The sequence below is a fragment of the Pagrus major genome, chromosome 8, assembly GCF_040436345.1.
Source record: "Pagrus major chromosome 8, Pma_NU_1.0".
Lineage (NCBI taxonomy): Eukaryota > Metazoa > Chordata > Actinopteri > Spariformes > Sparidae > Pagrus > Pagrus major.
The window spans coordinates 10,256,988-10,279,726 of record NC_133222.1 but is presented as its reverse complement, the minus strand read 5'-3'; the positions used below and the strand labels follow the sequence as shown (position 1 = coordinate 10,279,726).

General features: G+C 40.0%; 2 protein-coding genes across 3 annotated transcripts in view; one reads left to right on the top strand and one right to left on the bottom strand.

Annotated features, from left to right (window-relative positions):
- The window catches only part of LOC141000680 (RNA polymerase II elongation factor ELL), a 29,227-nt gene extending 16,642 nt beyond the window's left edge, over positions 1-12,585 (top strand). Inside the window, exons 5-12 of one of the 2 annotated variants that reach the window (XM_073471457.1) lie at positions 1,232-1,473; positions 2,066-2,190; positions 4,100-4,214; positions 5,800-6,256; positions 6,777-6,840; positions 7,317-7,488; positions 7,590-7,634; positions 8,581-12,585. In XM_073471457.1, coding sequence (XP_073327558.1) covers positions 1,232-1,473; positions 2,066-2,190; positions 4,100-4,214; positions 5,800-6,256; positions 6,777-6,840; positions 7,317-7,488; positions 7,590-7,634; positions 8,581-8,691 — 1,331 coding nt within the window. In that variant the 3' untranslated portion in view covers positions 8,692-12,585. Of the gene's footprint in view, positions 1-1,231; positions 1,474-2,065; positions 2,191-4,099; positions 4,215-5,799; positions 6,257-6,513; positions 6,841-7,316; positions 7,489-7,589; positions 7,635-8,580 lie in introns of those variants that run through there. The other variant, XM_073471458.1, reaches the window with a different exon arrangement.
- Positions 12,586-12,899: 314 nt separating this feature from the next.
- Positions 12,900-18,108, bottom strand: pex11a (peroxisomal biogenesis factor 11 alpha). The gene is made up of 3 exons (XM_073472203.1): positions 17,782-18,108; positions 17,495-17,610; positions 12,900-14,238 (listed from the first exon to the last, which is right to left on the bottom strand). Exons 1-3 carry the CDS (start codon positions 17,835-17,837, stop codon positions 13,670-13,672), a joined length of 741 nt encoding a protein of 246 aa, XP_073328304.1. The 5' UTR covers positions 17,838-18,108; the 3' UTR covers positions 12,900-13,669.
- Between the last annotated feature and the right edge of the window lie 4,631 nt (positions 18,109-22,739).

Below are 22,739 nucleotides of genomic sequence, written 5' to 3'. Positions count from 1 at the left end.
AAGAAGACACTGACAAATAGGCAGCGGAAATTTGTGCGCACCTTGGAAAAGCATTTTTTAAAATAAATTCAATACGTTTCGAAGTCATGATTTGCCCTCTTGAGCATTTATAATGATTTTGATCTTGATTTAGTTTATTTTTAGTGTCTGGTCATTGCTCATAAATACGCCCACAACACTGTAAAGAACGTCAGTTATCCCAACTGATACATCACTGTCACTACGGGGAAACTGGCATGCGAGTCTTTGAAAACTTCCCTCGAGCGTCTTTAATTTATTACCGTCAAACAAGGCGTCTAGTCGCTGCTTGTCTGAAAAGTGGCAGTGCAGGTTGTTTCAGTGTGAGAAGGATATTTGCCTAAAATCTTCATGGCCTGGTTTAGGGTAATTGTTGAAACAAGTTCCTGCAAGACTGTTGTGTTTTGCATGGTAGATTTAAAGTGACCGCATCTTACAAGGAACGCTGCTGTGAATATTACATATTTCTAAACTATCGAACGTGTAAACATCTTCAGTTTGCACAGGATCACTGTCCTTTAAAGACATCCTGAACACACATGATACTTCTACCATGTTGTCCCTTTGGAAGCACCGTTAGCCTTTGACCTATAGAAACCTCCAAAGTATGGCTTAATGTTGTAATGAGATTACGGTCTGCAGATATCTATAAGCACTGCCTGACCGGGTCCAACTGAATTAGTACTGCAACAGGAAGAAAGGGCCTCTCTGTGTTAGTCACTTCAGTTTCCATGCTCCTCTGTTTACTCAGCAGTAGGCTGACCCTACTCTCAAACCCCTTTCACTGTTTTCCACTTTTTCTGTTTTATGTGTGTACATTGCCTTTCAGATTGGGCTGAATATACTGCACATACTGTATCGGTTGAGTGTGCATAAAGCAGATTGCTTGACAATGGAGAGATAATGAAGATCAAATGTATGAGGTTGTCTCTTGTGTGCTGGCCTCTCTTTCAAACTTAGGGTGTGATTTGTATAACTGGCCCGAGGACTGGATTAGGGATGATACGTTGGCTGTGCTATTACATGATACTGTCAACGTATGTGAATGCCGTTATCAGATCAGTTATAATCTCCTTGCTCCTCTCTAGTTTTGTGCGATTGAATGGCCATTCAGACACAGATTTAGATTTCTGCTGCGATAACTTTTTGATTCAATTGACCGAAGAAACGTCACGTTGAAACTCTGCTGTGTGTCCCTTTGTTTTGATCTTAGGTAAGTACGTGAAGGTCCAGAGGAAGCAGGCTCTGGTATCAGGCTCGGATAGCAGCAACAAGCACTCCCCCAGCAACAAGAGGAGCCTGGTTGCCAGCCCTGTGGCTCACCGGCCCTTGAGGGATCGCATCATTCATCTATTGGCCTTAAAGCCCTACAGGAAACCTGAGCTGCTACTGTGGTTGGAGAGGGAGCGGGCCAGTCCAAAGGACAAGGCTGACCTGACCTCAGTATTGGATGAGGTAAGACATCTGGCACATTGTCGACTGATGGTGAAAGATGCAACAAGGAGAAGAAAATACAAACAATGTTAATGTTATAGCTGATTTTAGAGGATTTAAACTAAAAACCTAAATTATCCCCCAACTTGTTTGTCTAATGATACTAATGAACAGACAATCGCTGCACAGCTATAACACTGAGCTCTAAAAAAGGTGCTGTCAGTAAGTTTATTTCAGGCATATTTCCTGTGTTCACAGTGTTTGAGTGTCCCACTGTAGTCATCAAGTGGAGCCTGTGCCGCTGCTGGTAGCTGTAATTAGGGCTGTGCTTTAATTATCTTTGGAGGAGAAGATTGTGTTTTGACAGGAGAGGGGTGGGGTGTCTCCAGCTGGGATCTGACTACTTTCAGAATTGAAAGTGGTTGGTTTGCCTAGATTTGTATCAGCAGGATTAAGTCGTATAAGGGCAGGGTTAAACTGTTTACTGCAGAAACAATATAGACCCACTGAAGAAAGGTCTTGTTTTATTTAAATATAAGGTGGAGTTGTTTTCCTGTTATAATCTGTCCTCTGTCTGTTGATTTATTTACATGAGGAACTGTCTGTTTTTCAGGTTGGTAAACTAAACCCTAAAGACCACAGTTACTCTCTGAAGGATGAGCTCTACAGACATGTGCACAGAGACTGGCCTGGATATCTAGAAGAGGAGAAGCAACTCATCCATAGGCTCCTGATCAGGTGGGTGTTAAAGCAAAAATAATGGTATTTTTAAACCTGGGCTGAGTCTCAAAAAAAAAAGCAACAATGACTGCAGCATGATCCTTGACAGCAAATGCAATCATTGAAGTACGTTGACTAAAGGTGCTTGATTTTGCCATTGACGGGCTAAGATGTGTCTGACAACTTCTTTGTTAAAGAGAATGATACGTTACGATACGTTACGATACGATACGATACGATACGATACGATACGTTACGTTACGATACGATACGATACGATACGTTACGTTACGTTACGTTACGTTACGTTACGTTACGATACGATGCGTTACGATACGATACGGTACGATACGATACGATACGATACGATACGATTCGATATGCAATGTACTTTATTGTCCCCTTAGGGAATTTTTTCTTGGGGTCAGTGTAGCTGCATTCAAGTAGTTTACAAACCACAACTGACATTATCAAAAAATATTGTTTACTTTTTTTAAAGCGATGAGCTATCATCAGGAGCCATTGAGCTTAGTTTAGCAATAAAGACTGGACACAGGTAGTAATAGTTATTCCACCTACCAGCACCTCTACAGATCACTAATTAATATGTCAAATCCTGTTTGTTTAATCCATACAAAAACCAAGTTTTAGAGGTGTTGGTAGAGGTATTTGTTACCTTTGGAGTCAGGCTAGCTTTTCCCCTTGATTTCAGTCTTTGTGCTAAGCTAAGCTAATCATCCTCAGGCTGTAGCTCTTCATTTACCGTACAAACACGAGAGCGGAATTCATCTTTTCATCTCCGTCAAGGCAGGAAAGCAAATAGCACATTTCCCAAATTGTCAAACTGTTGCTTTAAAGTTCTTTCAGACCTTAAGAGGCCCGTTTGCGTAGATAATGCAGGAAAGACTACAGGATGGATGCGTTTTGACAGTGCTGGCGTTGATACAGAAAGGCCCCTGAATTAATGTAGAAGTCTGCTGTGATCACGCTGAAAAGGGGAGCTTCTAAATGACTATTTCTCTGCACTGATGAATCTCTTAATGGACACATCAAAGAAGAGGAAAATATTCCATGCACCGAGTTGCCAAATGGCATTAGCATGGAAGAGCAAGGCTGAGCTTTTCAGGGCGAGCTTCCTCCCCTCGTACGTTTTTGCCTGCCAGTAAACATGCGGGCCATGTGCTTCATGAGCATTTTGGAAAAAGCGCAAGTCATGTTGGCTGATTGCACAACCCCCCCCCTGTTCACCACCCCTGCTAAGTGTAAAAAGCTCACAATTGTAGTCATCAAATTCTTTGCCAAGTGTGATAAAACTGCGATAGCCTGTAAACACTGCAAACTCCAGATTTGTTTCCTCTAGTTTATTCATTTCTCGGAGTAGGTTCTTCTTATTTACCATTATTAAGACATTAGTATGTTAATGTTTAATGTGTCTGAACTGCACACACACATTGACCATGTGATTAAGGAGGGTTGCATGAATCCTCTTGGGGGGGTGTGACTTGTTGTGGCGTCTGTTTGAGGAAGGAGCTGTAGGAAGCAGATTAACAGAGAAGAGGGTTTGGTCCTACAGGAGGTGAAATCTGCTGCTATTGTTCTGCTCACTGGACTCTGTTTAGTCTTTGTGGTTGCCTCCTGTAGACTGCATCACCAGAGACACAAAAAGTTCCACATAAACATGCAAAAAGCTTTGATTGAAGTAAAAAAAGACCGACAGTTTTTTAATGTCAGTGATTATTTCCTCTGCCACCTCCATCTTTCTCTCTGCGTGTCATAATAAATGATAATTGCTCATCCACTTGCTCTTAAATCTGCCACTGAACGCTTTATGACCTACATATGGCCTCTTCCTGTTTGGCTTTTCGGGCCATTTACCTCGCAGTTACTGTCCGACTGAAGGTGCTGTGTTCTTCCATCTTTCTTTCAGGAAACTTCAGCCAATCCACAGTAGCCAGTTGAAGAGTCCCCAGTCCAACCATTCATTCCACAAAACTCCCGGGGACTCTCCTTCACAACTCAGTCCTGCCAAGAATCTCTCCACGGTAATTATTCACCTTCAGGGAATTCTATTTTCCTCCACTTCCTCTTTCTTCAGAAAAAAACAGACAGGGTATGTCCTCTTTACTGGAATTATGATATTTCTGCTGTATGTTTTGTCATAACAGTGAGTAGCTTCTGAGTATAAACTTAATTAAAGGAAAGGAATGAAGTTTTTGGAAAATGCTTATTCACATTCTTAAAAGATAGACAGCACTCTAATGTCTTCTGCGGTATATACTGTTTGTAGAGTAGCTGGAGCTGGTTAGGTTTAGTTTAGTTTAAAAGGTTTCACGGTACACTGATTCTGAAGTTGTCAACAACTAGCAGAGACTAACAGAGACTCAATAAACGTACTGGTCCCTGTCAAGAACTCCTCTGGCACACAACTGGTAGTAAAATCTTAACTGTTTTGACTTGACTTTCTTCCTGTGGGCCAAAACTTAAACTTTATGGTCGGCCACAGGACAAAAGCAAACACAAGTTGTGTTTTATTGGATTTTTAAGATGCATAATGGTAAGATCCCAAGTTCCCATAACTGACTGACTTCTAAGGGTGGGGGAAACAATCGATTCCTAGATGCATTGCGAGTCTCTCATGAAAGTTTATATCTTGATGAAGAGAAGACATTATGATTTCCTGTATAAATGTTATAAGACCTGGCTATAAAGCTAGCTAGGCTGCTTCTTCGGTTTTGGTGGGGAAGGCTGAGCCAAAGCAGAGAAGATGAAATTATATTCATCTATTTATTTTAATTATGGTCATCACAAATAGTAGTAATAGTAAAAAATCTAGTATTTTAATTCACCAGGATGCTTTGATTATCTTTTTATTACCGCATCATAGCCCTCTGAGTCAATATCAAATCTAATTATGTGGTGCCCAGAGATTCCCGGCCACTTCCTGCGCAAAAAAAAATGCTCAGATTATGAAACTCAGTAGAGCACAAACCTCCACCAAGGCCCAACAAGTCCCCTCTTGTACGCACTCATAGATACCAGCCACCTAAAAAGAAAGTGAGAAAAAATACTACTAGATCTGTCTGTTTATCCGGATCCACAACAAAAGTTAAAGGGGTCTATTCTGGGCTGCTACCCATCCTCCATCCAAGTTTCTTGTAAATCCGTCTAGTAGTTTTTGTGTAATCCTGGTGACAAACAAACAAACTGGGTGAAAACATAACCTCCTTAGCGGAAATAATGAGTGCTCCTACATAGTTAAAAGGCACTTTTAACTCACAGAGGAAAAAATGTTAATTTTAAAAAACCTTGGATCATACAAACTAGATAAAACATGTCAACATGTGAGCTGTTGTTACCGGTGGACAGAGGAAGGCTAGCTGCAGCTTTTTGATTCCTGTGTTAATGCTGAGCTAAGCTAAATGGCTGCTGGCGATAGCTTCATATTTACTGTGCAAATATGAGAATGGAGAATCTAACTCTCAGCAAATAACATATTTCCGAAAATGTCAAACTACCCCTTTAAAGTAAATACTTGCACATGCTACAGGCTCTTTGGCACAGCCCATGGAAGTTTAATATGTCAAAGTTAAACCAAATAATTTACTATATTCTTTTTTTCCATCCTAGAAACGCCCACTGCCCTCAGACCCATCCAACGTTCAGACACCCAAAAAACAAAGACTATTAGACCAGTGTTTGCCTCTGCAGTCGCCCTCTTATGGAGACTATGGCACAAATGGGACTCGTAGCTCGTCCAGTCATGGAAACTCTGGCGTGCAGATCAAACTGGAGTTTGACAAAACCAACAATCATCACCAGGGGAGTCCACATCGTCTGTACTCGCCGCACAAACTCAGCGGGACTTCTACAACTCCTAAAGTGGAGAGGACAGAGCCGGCCCCTACTCCACCCAGCTCCAAGCTCCCACACACCAACACATCCATTTGCACTGACCAACAGTTCACCAATGGCCAACATAAAAAGAAGAGGTCCAAAAAGCACAAAGACAAGGAACGAGAGCGCTTAAAACCCGACTGGATCGAGACCAGTCCAGACCTGAAGCAGAACCAAGAAAATCTCAAAGGTAAAAAGGCAATAAAACTGTTAAACTGTCTTCTCTCTAAGGTTCTGCCACACTTCATGTATCCCATTGTGTTGTCATGAATCTGTTTTAGATTATTTGTCCGAGCCAGGACGTTATCCTCTTTTATTTAACAAAGCATAACTCAAAAAATGTAGTTATAGCTGCTGCTGGAAGCCCACAAGGAGAAATTCATGTATTTTCATTTGAAAGAGCAGTGAGTGTTGTTAGGACTGCAACACTTTCTCTCCGCCCTCCAGTCCTCACCCCTCGCTCGAGTCTGTTGATGATTGACTGCGAAACAGCTGGGTGACCTACGGTCGAGCGAGTCAGCAGGCAGCATTGCCTCCCACTCTGAGCTGCTGACGTGACTGCTTGCCTTGGATCAGATCTGTTATCGGAGGCAGCGATAAATGATTCCATCAGCCTTGATATGATGGGCACATTATCGCATTTGCATTGGCAGATTGCTTTAACCTTTTTTTTCACTGCATGTGCGTGTGTGTGTTTTTCCTATCTGCAGCCCATGAGGGAGAGAAAACACCTGTCAATCGAACCTCAGCAGAGGAACTTCCTGACTATTTAATGTAAGATAAATACACACTGCGTCCCTGACTGTGCTGTATGTTATAATCCCAGATTCAGAGGGGATTTGTGATTCACGAGTGAAATCCAAATAATTGTCACAACATCAGTGGGTCCACACAAGTCGCTGTTGATGTCATCTGTCACCGAGGGGTTTAGGTTACATTGTCTAACCGAGTGTTGTTGAGAAAAGAAACGGACTCGTCCCAGAAGGGTTCAGCTTCAAAACATTCACATAAATAGAGGGAAGTAAAACACATGTGTAAATGAGCTGTCACACAGCTTTCACTGAGAATGGCTTACATTTATACATCTGGTCAACACATCATGCTCTTAAATCAGTGACGTGTCAGGCCTCTCACTCCACTGTTCTGCAGTGCCATCTGCTGGGAGGATTGGGGAAAAACAACTTCAAGAGATCATTTCTGCTTTCAAATATCAGCCTTCAAAACGTTGGGTTTCTTTTTTTTTTTCTCAGAAAATACAGCACCATAACAGCACTGGAGCAGCGTCAACAGTACAAGGACGACTTCTGTGCCGAGTACGATGAATACAGAGCTCTTCATGACCGGATCGGGGCTATCACAGAGATGTTTGTTCAGTTGGGCTCAAAGATCAACACCCTCTCGCCGGGAACACAAGAGTACAAGGTACTGCTCTGATCCAGGAGCCTTTAACTGCTCTGATTCTGCTGAAACACTGAACAGATCAGACCCATCCTAACAGTATTTCCCTTTTGTAATCTTTTCAGCTTATGGAGGACCAAATACTACAAAAGTACCGGAAATATAAGAAAGTAAGGATTATTTAAAGTTGACCTCACTTCATGTAGCACGATACACTGGGCCTCATGCAAGAATATATTCATTATCAAAAGGCACATGCAAGGAATTTAAGATAATTTACACATTTAAAAGAGGTTTTCTTGCTTGAAGCATCCACTAAAATCAACTAAACCTTCAAAAACAAAGTAAAACTTTCAGTTATGTAAATTTTCTGTTCACCTTATCAGTGTGATGTGCTTCTTGGCTTGCCAATTCACTGAGAGATTGGACAACTTCCCCTTTTCCATGTTATTGCCATGAGTAATTTGGCATAACAAATTTTTACAGTTCATCGGTTGCTCGGAAAATTCTGCGTCAGACAAGTTTTATATGCATGTTGCTGTCCAGGGGGAAAATCATCTGTTAAAGCAGTTTTACATCACCTGCAATCAAATTTATCATGTCATGTCTTCCTGGACAACCTCCCGTGTTAGTCAGGGACTATTATGCTTCAGCAAGACATCTGCTATCCAACTTCATGACAACCAATCCTTCTTTATTTTCTGGCCTGGCTTTGATTGTCAAGTTAAGTAATTTTTTTTATTTATATAGCCCAGTATTATGATATTATAAACCACAGTTTGCCTCAAGGGGCTTTACAATCTCACTTGGGAGAATGGAAGAAACTTAGGAAGAGCAGCAGAGAAGGGGGCCCTCTCCAGGGAATAGATCATAATCATAACATACATTTTGATGACAATAAAACAGATAGATATTTAGATTATTGTTAGGATTACTTTTGGCCCCGCTGTTGTTAAGAAAGCATTAGCAACATGGCTACCGCTAACGGTCTGGCTGTAGTCCAAAGCGAAAAACAACCATAAGAATCCCAATTTGACCAACAGTTTCTGCATAATGTTGGATTTTGATGTGCATTACCGACAGCGCACTGATGCTCTCTTGTTTTTTTCTTTTCAGAAGTTCCCTGGGTATCGGGAAGAGAAGAAGCGATGCGAGTACCTCCATCAGAAACTGTCGCATATCAAAGGCCTGATCACAGATTACGACCGAGCACAGGAACTCTCCTAGTAACTGGCCTCCGCCCTCAGCAGGGTGTGATACGACTGGACCAAAAGACTCCTGACGGACACAAAGACTGCCCAGCCGGGTCCTGAAGTCGCGGAGACACTATTCACTTTACTCCTCCGAGTGTCAGTGGAATCGAGGAGCGAGGTTATTTTTCAAAAGTGGGCTGAGACCACCGACTCGTGATCAAACGTTGGCCCTTCAACGTTATGGCTTTTGACGACGAGCATCGCTGTAATGGCTGGATTTTGTTCTGCTGTAAAATGGTCAGATGACAAAGTGAAAGCCAAAATCTGTGGGGGGGTTTTCTGAAATGCAAAACAGATGTGATCCTTCCTGCTTAATTGCATTTTTTTATTCTATTCTTTATCTTATCAGAACTAAAAAGAAGTTGATTTATAAAAAAAAGTATTAAATTGATGGTACAATCAATCGTAGGGGAAAATAAATGCTACTAAAGTCTTTATATTTAACACACAGAGGAATTTGTTTATTTGCTGTTTGCTGATAGAAAGTCAAGCAATGAGAGAATACATTCAACCACATCAGTTATTCATTAATTACAGTATTAATGAATGTTCATGGTCGTGCCATGAAGACTGGCCGACCACCTGCAAACACATTTTATCATCCATACAAAACCTGTATTTCTGCAGGAGTAGGGGTGTCACGATTTTCAATACCGTGTGGAAAATAAATCGAAATGAGCTTGAAATGAGTTTTCAGTTTCAATTATCGAAATCAAAAGCACACGCTGCAAAAAGTGTGGGGGTTTTGCAGTTAAAGACCCTTCTTCCAACTAGTGACTCATCATTTTGTTCCCAGCTGACTGGTGAAACTGTGTTATTACATTTTAAAGGTGCAATATGTAAGAGTTGGCCACCTGTCGGATTCATACTGAAAACAGTTAGGGGGCAGCATATTGGTAGCATAACTGCTAGCTGCTGCTATATGTAGCTGCTGTAGGCTAGTTAGTTCAGTTAGCCGTGATCACCATGTCAGAAAATATCACTGCTTCACGGTATGGGGGTAAACTGTATTACACAGTTATTATAATAATTAGCAGTTACAATGACCCTTAAAGGAATAAAAACAGAAGGTATTTTCTAGTTGGAAAAGTTTTATTATAATTTCCCTCAATATTGGGACGCTAACAGAAGTGTAAATCGGAAACTGAATCAAATTGTGACCTTAAAGGTCGAAGGTCAGATCGGATCATGAAGAATCGTGACACCCCTACTTCAAAGCTTTATCTCAAAGTATCACTATAAAGATGACGTGACATTTAAAACACAACATTCAGAGTTGTTTGACATCATGCCACTGAATCTGTGGTGGAGACCAGCTTCTTTGAGCTTTGATCATAAGGAATTTAACCCGCTAGCTTTCTGCTAACGTCCTGTTTCATTTCTGAGAAATGTTGGAATGCCACAACCCCCTTTCCCACCGGCACCATAACGCTGGTTTCAAGACAGTGCTTGTGCACATTTAGTGTCAATCTCACCCACATGTAGCCTACCATGAACTGCCTTTTCATTATCACACCTCTCTTTTTATTTACGCTGTAGATAAATGATGACAAGTTGCTTCATGGAACACTCAACAGGCAGTTTTAAAACCTAAGAGGGTATTTATGTTGGTAATCCAAACATTTTGATTTTCTATGATCTTTTCTTTGGTTTAGGTCTTGAGGTGGGATTTAGCTGAATAACAGTAATTCACTTCAGTGCTGGATGTGACAGAGATGCCTTTAATAAATTGGACTGTGTCATTTTTTAGCCCCGTGTGTGAAGCGTGGGGAGGATGGCACTGTGGGTCGGTCACTCCCTTCTGACCGCTTTGGGTTGAGTTGGGTGTAAAGGAGCAGGCCGACCTCTAGAGGCTGCTAGACTCATTGTAGACTTTCTGGAATTATTTGTACCGAGGCAGGTGCATCTGAATAACCGCAACCTGTAATTTTATTTCACTTTAATTAGCTGTGGCCTGAAGTAGGAAGTAGTGATCAGATTTCAGTTTTCTCTGCATCAATGTAGCTGTGCTCACAACTGTTGTCTTTATGGGAGAATGAAGCTAATATTTGCCTTAACGTGTATGTTCAGACATTTCCAAGATGATCCCTGTTCTGAAATGTTCTTGCACAGTTCGAAGCGTTCTCAAACTATTTCTGTAAATGTCTTTTTAGTTTGAAGGAAAGTTCAGATACTGGATAGTTGTCGTGCAACAGTTGTCTCATCCGTGTTTGGTCTTATTTTTGTCTTAATCATTTTCTGTTTTAGCTTCATTTGTTGTCTCATAATCTGTCGGATAATCATGAACTGTAAAAGGAATTTAATTCACTGTCTCGTCCTATCAAGCACCACTATCAAATGAATCACTGCAAAGATCTAAAACGAAATAACGTGCTTTGCTTCTTCTTGATTTCTCAATGCAAATCCTCACCGGGCTTATTGTCGTGTACTCTGCAGCTCTTTTGCGTAAGTTAAACGTACAATTTTTTTTTTTTTTACATTTGGTATTCTGGGATGTTTGAAGGATTAGCAACAGTTGCTCTGTCTTGGCACATATGAACGTTTCCAAGAAAGGAATATTTATCAGCACTGACTATTGGGAAAATGAGAATTGTAAGCCCAGACAAATATCATCAAAGCTACAAAGCTCCGGTACACAAATGTTTTCATTATTCCGGCTGTTTGTATCTCTTCGCGGGACTCATCGATGAATCTTTTGTCAATATGCATTTTGTTTTGCTGAGCAAATGTGCCGGATCAGCGTGCTTTGTTCTGGTACTGGATCTGCAAATCATTGAGTTCAGTTGTATTCAAAGAGAAGAACACACGGCCTGCTCAGTTATACAAAATTATTTATTTGTGTTTCACACAATTTTCCATTCACATCAGAAAGGTACTGAATTGTTTTTTTTAATGATTGCAGGATGTCTAAATAACACGATTTAGACCCTGAGATCTTAAATGTAATAATTTCCAGAACTAATTCAAGTTAAGGGCTTTTCCACTTACCACTAAAGAAGTATTGTAATCAAGCAAATTGCATCATGGGTAAAAAAAACTCCCTTTGGTTAAATATCAGTTGAATCACAGTATAAAGATAATTGTACCATTCGTGTTACTCTGTGGTGTTTTTGGTAAGCGGCCCCTCGGTGAAAAGGGCTTCTCAAGTGCTAACTGTGATGTTTTTCTACTGTTGCGGGAGCGAACTACTGAAGGTGCCTTTTTCATTCCAAGAGCAGATCCCCTCTGCATGTTACTATCATTGGTATTCTGGTGAAAGAAAACTTGGGCCAGCAGTATTTACACATCTGTAGTTTCACACTGTTGCCACTTTTCAAAGTGCTTTGTTCATCATTTTTTTTAGATCGATCAGATTGCCTTGTAAAATGTATAACGTGTATCAGCACTGACGTGACAAAGTACATTTTCCCCTCAGAATATTTGAAGGTTTTCCAGGACACCGATGAAAATGCATCTACTGTTAGAATTTGAGAGAACGTCCTGGATTGTGTTTTCGTTTCCAGCCCAGTTTCTACAAATTAGTCGTGTTTAGTTGGGTTTGTTGTGCCCCAGCGGAAATGTGAAATGAAAACATTTTTTTGCCAATTATAAATGACTGCAATCTACCTAGGAGAACAAATTTCTTTTATTTATTGCTTTTTATGTGTTTGTCCTTTTATGGATTCATCTTTGCATAGTTAGTTTTTCTCATTTTTTTTCACAGCAAAACTCAAAAGTATGGTGAAAGGGAAATGGAATATATTTTTGCAATTTTTAAATGGCGGATGCTTTATTACGATGTCATCCTCTCGAGAAAAGCTTTCAGAAAAAAAACAGTGTATTGTTGTCTCAGTATAATTGAAAAATAAAGCTCTTTTCAATTCAACAATGTGTCGTGTTTCCCAAAGAGGGCAGTGTTACTCTATCTGCTCACCACTCAGACAGTTAATGACTCGCATCATTACAATACAAACACGTTGGTTTTTTAAAAAGAACTATTTTAAATCATTATGCTTATTATGTGGCTATTAATCTTTCATCAAACATGAGTGAACACATTTGTCATCTCAGCTGGATGAAACTAATACATATCATGTGCACCTGCAGCTTTAAGGACTTAAGTTCTATTATTTACCAGTTGGAGGTCTCTAGTTCGTCCCTGTGAACTTTTTTGGATGAAAAAAACAACAACATACACAAACATACAATTCTGAGCCAATATATTAAGAATTTAATTGTGAACACATGATCCAAGGTGCCTTTTTTCCATTAAAATAGTTATATTAGCACCATTTACAGTAGGTGGTCTTCGCACTCCATCATTTTTTTTTAGACATTTTTTAAGTTAACAAACTCGAAGCACTTTTGTTTTAAGATCAACTGATTCATCACGTGAATCATAGGAGGTAAGACTTTTAGCAGCATTTTATCACAAAAAAAAGAGACCAGAGAAAGACAAAAGGACATGAAGTGGCAGCACCGCTCAGATGAAGGTCTTACTTTTACAAAAAGATGGGTGCAAAAGCAGATACAAAAGCTTACATCAGTAAGAATAAGTACAAAAGTTAAAAAACTGCTGGTGTTATGAGTGACGTTAGAGAAGACAGTAATGCACACGCTATGACCTTTTAAATTACAACTAAATACAAAAGGTTACTATACAAACTTGATTTGCTCCCTTTTAAAAACCCGGTCTTAAACTTTGTCTGGTCCAAAGTCAATGTATTGTTTTTGTCTATTTCATAAGTACGATGTAAAAAGTACAGTCAATCTTTTTGTTGGGAGGTACAAAACAATCAAATCCAGTCATCCAAGAAACTTGCAAGAACTTGCAAGAAAATGTGCCAGTGACGTGTTACCTAACCTCACTGTGTACAAGGTTGACCTTAATCCACATTTACAGCTAGAAACTCCTTGTTGTGATAACGTTTCTATCTGAAGTTGGTCTATCCGGTTCATTTCTACCCTCGTTATCACGGTTTGATTCTTAACTCGGGCTGTGTGAGGGTCAGAATCCCAATCAGTGAAGATATCAGACCACAAAATCCCACCACACCTGCATTTGACTGGTATATACCCAACCTGTCTAAGGGAATGAAGAGATCACATATATTCTTCAGAGTGTCCAAGGCAACGGCCGGATGTGATTTTAGGGTCTCCAACAGCACAAAGAGAAAAGCATCCAGCTGTGGAACGACAACGTCGACTACTTCAGGATTCTCACTGAGATGTCGATCCATTTTCTGTCTAAAGTGCTTATCTCTTGCTTTCTGTGCCATTAACTGAAGAACTACATAAACATCTCTGGTCAGATGCATAACCAGCGAGAGGAAGTAGCAGCGAGAGGCATTAAGGCTCCAGCGTTCCTTGTCGATATCGCGGATAAGACCGACACTTCTGGCCCAAAGTGCATTGTCGCAGATAAAGTAGAGGGCGCGGTTGATGTTGGCGGCAGTAAGGCACAGGCCCAGCACTCGGTCAGACAGTTGCATGGTTCGCTTAGCAGCCTCAATGGAATTTATTGTGTTTCCCAGCCTGAACACTGACAAAGAGGAAGGAGAAAAAGGGTATTAGAGCAGTAATCAATTTAATATGAAATGTCAGCTCAACATTTCATAGCAGCAGCCCACTGTGGACAACACAACAGAGTTCAGCTTCATTTAAACCAAACTACAGTATGTTCTTCTTCTTTCTGATGAAATAACTCACACTCTCCTTTCACTTAGTGTGTTTACATACTGTGATGGCACAAAGTGGCATTCCCAGCTTGTTAAAATACTTTTGGATGTCAACCAACAGCGTCATTATTTGACAACCTGAAAATATGTGCACAGAATTTCCACACGTTTGAGTCCAAGGCAAATGCAGGAAACCGGAAGGAAAGCCGTTTTTAAAAGTCTCTGTGTGTTCATCTCTTGGTTCTTTGTAGCTTATTACTGAATCTCTGTGGTTTGAAGTTTAGTTTCTCTCCTGGGTCCCCGTTTGTACTTTCAGAAATCTGCTTTATTTTACCATTTCATCATGTTCAACAAGAGTCGTGTTAAGTTACTGCTGCTCCAAAGATTTAATATAACTGAACAACATTTATTGGGAAGAATTTACATGAAATGAATTGTGTTTATCACCAAATTAGCAAAGCTTTGTTAGCAGCTATTCTTTGTTAATACTGCAGGAAGAAGAGTATTTACCTACAGCCACTCCTTTGACAATTACTCAAGATGAGTGTGTGGCAAGATAAAGACGCACCTTTGAGCACCTAAGCCCTGTAGGGATGCAAATGCAAATCCCTGCTGGGCTGGGCTGACGTGCCGAGTCAAGCCGAGCCAGCGCATGTGTATGGATAAGTCCCACAGAATCGCTCACACGTACTAATATTCATGTGTGGCAAGACCCAGCCGGCAGGCAAAGTAAGGAACAGAGAAGCTTGGATTACAACACACACACACACACAGTGTGACTTCATTCTCTGCCAAAGATCCCCTCAATCCATTAGCAATAAATAGATAATTGCACCGAGACTAATGTCCAAAATCTAATTTACTTAACCTTTATATTGTGACACCTGCATGTCTCCTCCACACCCATTACCAAAGCCAGGAAAGCTTGGCACAGATACAGGAGAGCCCTGTGGCTGCAGCTTTAAGGAAGAGATAATTAAGTGATACACCAACAGAGCTCTGCCTCTGCCCCGATACAGCTCGACTGCACCACCATCACGCAGGACCAGGTCTTTAATGCCTGACCCTGCTCTGAGGCAGCACCTTATCCTTCATTTCCATGTGTGGAGTGCGTGTCAAGTCAGTCCCTGGAATATTTGAATTCATATTAAAGCCGCGACTTGTCGAAGTTCAAAAAGTTTTTAAGTTTGTGAAGTAGATCTATCAATAACTCAGGGCCAGTCTTAAGGTCATCAGTATTACAGCCACAGTTGGTGCAGTCACCCACACAGAGTCTATCCCAGCAGTCAGCTCACAGTGGAGGAAAAGCTACAGACTTCAGCACAGCCAAAAACAGCCATTAGCCTGTGGGTGGAGGGCACGTAGATACCAAGAAGAAAAACCTTACTGCAATTTGTACTGCACTTTTATACAGCACGAACAAACACGACCTGACACGAAAGTTACAAGTGTTGCTACTGTTCAGGCCACCATCTACTAATTAAAGTGAACACAAGACAAGATTAAAAGAATCTTGGAGGCTGGCCACGTCTGCTAACCACTATCCTGAATTAAACCCTGGTATGGCAGTAATAGGATGGAGGGTTACCCAACAAAGTCTTGCATTTCGCTAATTACACCAGACTACTTGTGTAATTTTTGGTTTGTGACTCAAAATACACATCTTACTTCACGGTCATTATCCAAAATGTCACAACTATTGCCATCCGTGACATTTGCTTAGATGCAAATGTTCAACTAGTACAACCTTTCCCTGTATTTCATGACTATGTGAACTTTCTGCCTGCGTAATATGTAACTGTGATGGATTTTTAAAAAATAGCATATAAGATTTGATTTCGAAGATTGAGGTACTTGACCTGGGGAACAACTGTCGATAAAAAAGCTCTACAGTATTTTATTCTGTTCTTTCAAAGAAACTGAATTTCCTCAAAAAATCGTGGCTGTTCCAAAAGTTTTCATACATTAGAGATTATTGAATTATTGACAAGAGAAATTACTTTATGGAAGTTGGAGAAAGTCGTTTAACTTAAACTGTTATTTGCTTTAACACAGCTCCCGTCTTGTTGGCCTTAACGAGTGGGCAGTCAAGATCGAATCCTGACCTTGATGAGGAGATATGAATCTTTACAGAGAAAATCAGCAGTGAGACAGGGTTTTTGAGGGCATTTCAGAAAGAACCTGAATGAATTCAGAAGATTATTGTGCAACATACCACAGTTATATAATATATATATTCAGAAACGGAGGGATGGAATAATAAAAAAGGAGTCAAATAAAAGAACTAGCTTTAACCGAAACTTTTAAAAACAGGGAGAGAGTGGTGAAATGATTCGGCAAAAGACAAAATACAGAGCCCGACTGATACTCGTTTCTTGGGGCCAGTGTCTACATTAGGGAGTAAACCATTCCCATATCTATTTATTGGTCAATTTTCTTCTAAAATATACAGTATTTACACAGAAAATATATATAAAGACACTTTTTTTAAAAACGATTCCTCATGTTGTTATTAAACACTTAGAGACACATTTGTAATGGAGGCAGGATATTTTACAGTTAAAAAATAAGCTTTATTGTCCAAAAAGGACATCAGTGTACGGAAACAGTCAATAATAAACTGATGATAGGCCAATATCCAACTGATTTATCGGTTTTCATAATTAATTGAAAGCTTGAATCATCAAAGTAAGTCATTGGGCTGTTCAATCTTCTTAAAGAAAAGTACTTGCAGCTTTAATCCGTTTTACTTACTTTGTGTGCGTGAGTTTATTAAATTAAAAACAAGCTATAGCTATAGATTTCATCCTGTGCACAGAGACATTTTAAGAGGCATTTTTCACACTTTAGACTCAATTCGGCAATATAATAATTAAGGGATCAATCCTAATAAAAGTAATGATTATTTAGAGCCCCGTGTGAGAACTTATATGTATAGTAAGCACAGTGTGGCATTTAATTTTATAACTGAACACACTGTACAGCCTTTATAGTGCATTCTCAACAGGAATACATATTTACCAGTGTATTTCTTTAAGTTAATGATGTCCTCATTTCATGTAGGGCCTCCTGAGCCCCCCTCAGGACCCCTCCCTGACTTGCAGTCAGAGTTATACTCACATTTTCGTCCAGCGCTCATGGTGGCTTCAAGACTTTTGAGTTTTGCCACGAGGTCCTTGCTTTCCGAGTTGTTTCGAAGTAAATATATGGACAGTGCACATGCATACTGGGTAGCCCTGAAATAAAGAAAGACAGAAGGCGGAGGAAGAAAGTTGTCGTTCATTCACTCACTGAAGAACTGTCTGCCTTTGCTCCACGCTCATCTAGGAACTTAACTTCACGTTTCAACTAATAAAACACCAAGTCGACAGCTTACAGGCGAAAAAACAGAACTCTGAACAACTCACCTGAATATACGGTCCCTTCCTTGACTTTGGTTTGTGAACTTTACAACCGCGTCCATGTTTAAATCGGATAAGAACAGGCTGTTCTAGTTTAGCCAGCTAGAGGCACAGATGCAGCCGAGACGGACCCGGAGTTACGTTGAACGTAAATTTCTTGCTAACGTTGATAAGAGTGTCATTTACTTGTCCTCAGCTAACACAACGTTAGCAGTGGCGGTCCACCTCGCTGCCTATTAAATGTCAGGCAGATAATCCCATGTTTCTTTAAACTTCTTCCACGCTCACATTAAGCTAATTTACCAGCCGGTTTAGTCGATACATGACAGCTGAGCTGAGCAACGCGTACTTGTTTCACCACGGACAGCTATTTAAACGGACCGAGAGTCGAACGGTTTTTGTTGACGGACCAGCGCGTTACTATTGGTTACCGAGGTAAATGTACATTTGTGTACGTAAAAATAATCGCAAAATTAAAAAAAACAAAAACAAAAACAATAAAACAACAATTTACAAGCACGTTTAAGTAAAAGAAACCATCAGTTTCTTAAGATTTACGGACAATATGAAAACAAAACATTTCAGACTGTGGGACACAAGCGGTCACTGTGAGTTAAACTTCCACGATTGTATAACAGGAATTTTCCACTGAGTCTTTAGTTGCTTGGAGAAAAAATAACTATTATGAGGTGTTACATGTGTCGTAAAACTGAGAGACAATAAGTGCCTACATGTTTTTAAACGACAGGGGGCAATGTGGCAGTTGTTTGACTGTCAGACGCCATAAACAAAATAAAACTATAGTATCCCACATTTTTTTAAAAAAACTATTGAATGGGTGTACACATGGTTTTTATATGCTTTCAGCTTAGTTTTTATTATTTATTGTATCTACTGTTCAAATGCTATCTGGCACAGTGTAGAGGAAAAATAAAAGTCACATGGGTGTACTGGACTAATCAATGGTGGACCTTCACAAATGTACCCTCTCGGTAAATAAACAAACATGTGTGACACGTGCAGCTGTGTGCCTATCTCTCTCGCCCTCTGTCTGTCTTTCTCCCTGGTTTCTCCTCCTCGTCCTCTCTTTCTAGACTTCTCTGTGCTGGACCATCAGCCTGGGATATCTCTCTCCCCTGGCTTTTGGTGTCTCAGTCCATATTCTGGATCTGGATCTTCATCCTGCAGTTTTCATTGTCTCTCTCAATTACTTTCTGTCTTTGTTTACTTCCTCTATCTGCTAGAATGCTGTGCTTGATGTCCATCCTGTAATGTTACTATGTTAGTCAATTCTGTACACACTGCATCTATTGCATGCTCCTTAGAGAGGGACCTCTTCTCTCGTACTCTTCGGGAGGTTTCTTCCATTTTTCCCCCCACATATTTAAAGGTGTAGATGAATTGGTGTATGTGGCAGTAATACGTAGGGGACTCGCAGACGCATTTCATATTTCATGCATAATCAAATATCTGAACAGAGATAAGTGGCAGTTCACTTGAAATGAATGAATGTGTTGGGCTGACACTGACTCACAGCTCACCTGTCTAAAAGGTGGAAGATATATTTAACTTAAATGTCTCATTTTCAGTCATATCTCCAGTGTCCCCCTTTGTTGGTATTGCAATAAGGTAGAGGCATTACCTGCCAATCAAACACAGAGGATGACTGCTACTGTCCTGATAGCAGCCTCAGTCTTCTTCAGATTCTTTATCTTACAGTAACTCCCATTTAAAAGTTTTCTCACTTCCTCAATCCCTTTTCTTCTTTCTTTGTTTTTTTCAGATTCAGCGAACTTCTGCAGTTGCAAAGTTAATTGAAAAACTGAATTTGTGCGCAGGCTTTATATCCACTAACTGAGTCTTTTGTACCACCAGAACATTGCACTCTGTAGTTCGCAAGCAAGCAGAGAAAATACTGTAGAGAAATAACCAGAAAATGGTTGAAGAAGTTTGCTCAAGTAATGAATAAATGGCTGAAACTATAATCTTAAAATAATGTAAAAATGCTCAAAATAGAACATGTATTGCTTCAGGTGATTAATAAACAGTTGATGTAGCTAAAAGTAATGGATAAATGGCTAAAATGTCCAGTTTATGCAATTCAATGAAGTGTAAACTGGACCAAACTGACACCAACGTTTACAGCTGAAAAATGATATCATCCAGTTGAAAATCAAGTCAAATAAACATATTTTAATGGGCGGTGTTGATGAGGAGGTACTTTAATTCATCTGACAACCATAAAGGTTGGAAATCGATGCCACAAGCTGCTCCAGGTGCTCTCCGATGTCTGCTTCTTCATGGGATTAACAAATCAAACTAACAGCCAGTCTGTCTCTGTTTCTGTTCTGTCCATCGATGAGTGCATGGATTAAAATCATTGACCAGTGGACCAAGCTCTAGTATATTCCTCTCACGTATGAGCATTACATTTTAGTCACATAGATAAGCCCTATTTTTCTAAAATAAAATATATATACTTGTCAACTAGAAAAAAAGTGTCAAGGTAACACTTTACACTGCTCTGAGAATATTTCCACGATAGTGAAAACCTCCTCTTGCCTCCACTTTAAAACATATTCTGTAATTGTGTTGAATCTGACAGTTGTACATAAGAAGCCTCGACTTTCGGCCTCCGGTCTCTCTAAAAATAGCTTTTTACACTCAAGAACATTTTCACTGTATAAGAGGAGCCACACTTCACATATTGAAGAGAATGATTGTGGTCATCAGCTGGCCTTCTCAGACACCTGACCTTCAAATACTGCAGTAAAGGACATAACCCTGAGATAGCATCGCAGACGCAGACAAAGACACTGATGTAACGGTGAGTAAAACATTTTCTGTCACCACTGGCATTACTTTCTCTCTGCTGTGCTGTAGATAAATTCATACAGTGCATACCACGGCTTCTGTTTGCTTTCGTATTTGTTGACCTCTTGTGGATCTAGTAATAACACGTTTGTTATGATGATGCCACTGGTTGTTGGATCATGTGCTTCACAGGTAACTCCGAGAAATGTATCTGTAAAATCTGTAGTTCTGTAAAAGGACTTCAGTGCTGCCACAGCAGAATGAAGAGTTGAGCTCCTTTTGATTAGCAGTGAAGCCAGCACTAGGATCTGTTATTGTACAACAATCTGTTATTTGTCCAGTAGGCGATTTGAGGGGGGATGCCGTCCCCCTTTTAACAAAATGACCACAATGCCATCCAGCCTCCATCCTCTAGTATGAGAGATTGCAGGAGCAGAGGGGCCTTTTTGGTTTAATGTTAGTCTACTCTGCCTGACTCATCGATCCTTTATCTCACTGAGGTTTGTGCAAGTTCAAATCCATGAACCCGACCATGGCTCTGAATTATCAGTTGCCTCACTGTGTTGTGTGTTAACAAATCCTTTTCATTTTGAGTTTCAGGAGACAGGTCTGCTTGTATTGTGAGTTCTTACATTAGATTTTTCTTTAAAGATCTTATTGTTAGTCTCCAGTGCTTTCATGGGACATTACATTACACTTTACATTGTGAAATATAGAAAATAGCATTTTTGTTGAAACTTTTTGCTGCAGAAAAGATTATTCGTCAATAGTGTTATTTCTGATTATAGCCTTTTTATATGCTCTCCAGCATTTCACTTATGCTGCTGTGATGACCCCATTTTTTCCACGTGGGTCAATCAAAATGTTAAGGATCATAAAAGTTGCCAAAGGATGCTTTTACTTCTGACAATAGCTGATATACAGGATGCTGTTTTGACCTTGAACATCAGAATTTCTGTGCAAAGTAAAGGTTTACCACTTTATAAAGTTGGATAAGCAGGCACAATGTGGCCACATTTTACATAACTGCCCAATTAAACACCTACTTGTCAATCCTAAACAAATAACCATCAATGAGGTCTGCTCATGACAGGATACAGTTATGAACAGTGGACTGCGAAAAGGTAATTTTTTAATTTGGTGTGTATTTTACAAATGGCCCACCGTTAATCATGCAGAAATTAAATGACGAGTTAAAATCAGTAACACATCAGTTGACTGACCCATCATATCAGTGAAGAAGGAAAACCACACAGATCGAGGCAGAAACACAATATTATCTGATTACTAAAATGAAAACGTTATCTTAAAAATGTGCTCTCATTATGTCTTCATACTGCTGCATGTGATGTGTTTTTCATCTTATTAAGAAACGGGATGACGTGTGAAGAGAGGCTCTGTGGCAGCTCTGTGTGGTGAGGCAACACTTGAGAAATATTATGGGCTTCAAATAAAACACTTCCACTGTTTTTTGGTTTGTCCACATGTGTCAGCTGCTATATAACATGCCCAAACTTCCACACACTGATTCCTGTGTTATCAATGTGTTTGAGAGTCAGGGTGTCCAAATCCCCTGGGCTCGCTGGAGATAAGGTCACTCTGTATTGCAGTGTCTGCTGGACTCATTTCCATAATAGCAGAGACATTGAAGCGGTGGTTTGGGGTTGAACAAGTGACCTTGGAAGAATTTCTTATAACTGGTACCTTTTGATAAACATTTCCTCATAAGCAATATATCTTCAGTTATAATCGTAATTTTATGGACAAAAGTTCAGAGTATGACATTGGATGACATTTTAAAGCTGCCTGCCATTCAGTCCAGTGTCTATACCTCGTTATTCTTCAATAACTTTGACTGAATATCAGATGAAGTGGGCTGCTCATTATGACATTTATATATTTAAAGTAATTCTGACGGTGAAGTGATGGAAAGTGAAAGTGCTCTTGAGCTCTTACAATAACTCCACTAAAGAGGAAAGTTAATTTAAAACAGGTTCTTAAACCACTTTGCCGTGATTAAAAGTAGAGATAAGATGAAAAACAATATTAACGAGAGATTTAAAGAGAGTGCTGTCATCACACATCTAACAGCCCCCGGACATCACAACAGACCACTGTGGTACTTGGTAACAAAGAAAGTCAGACAAGAA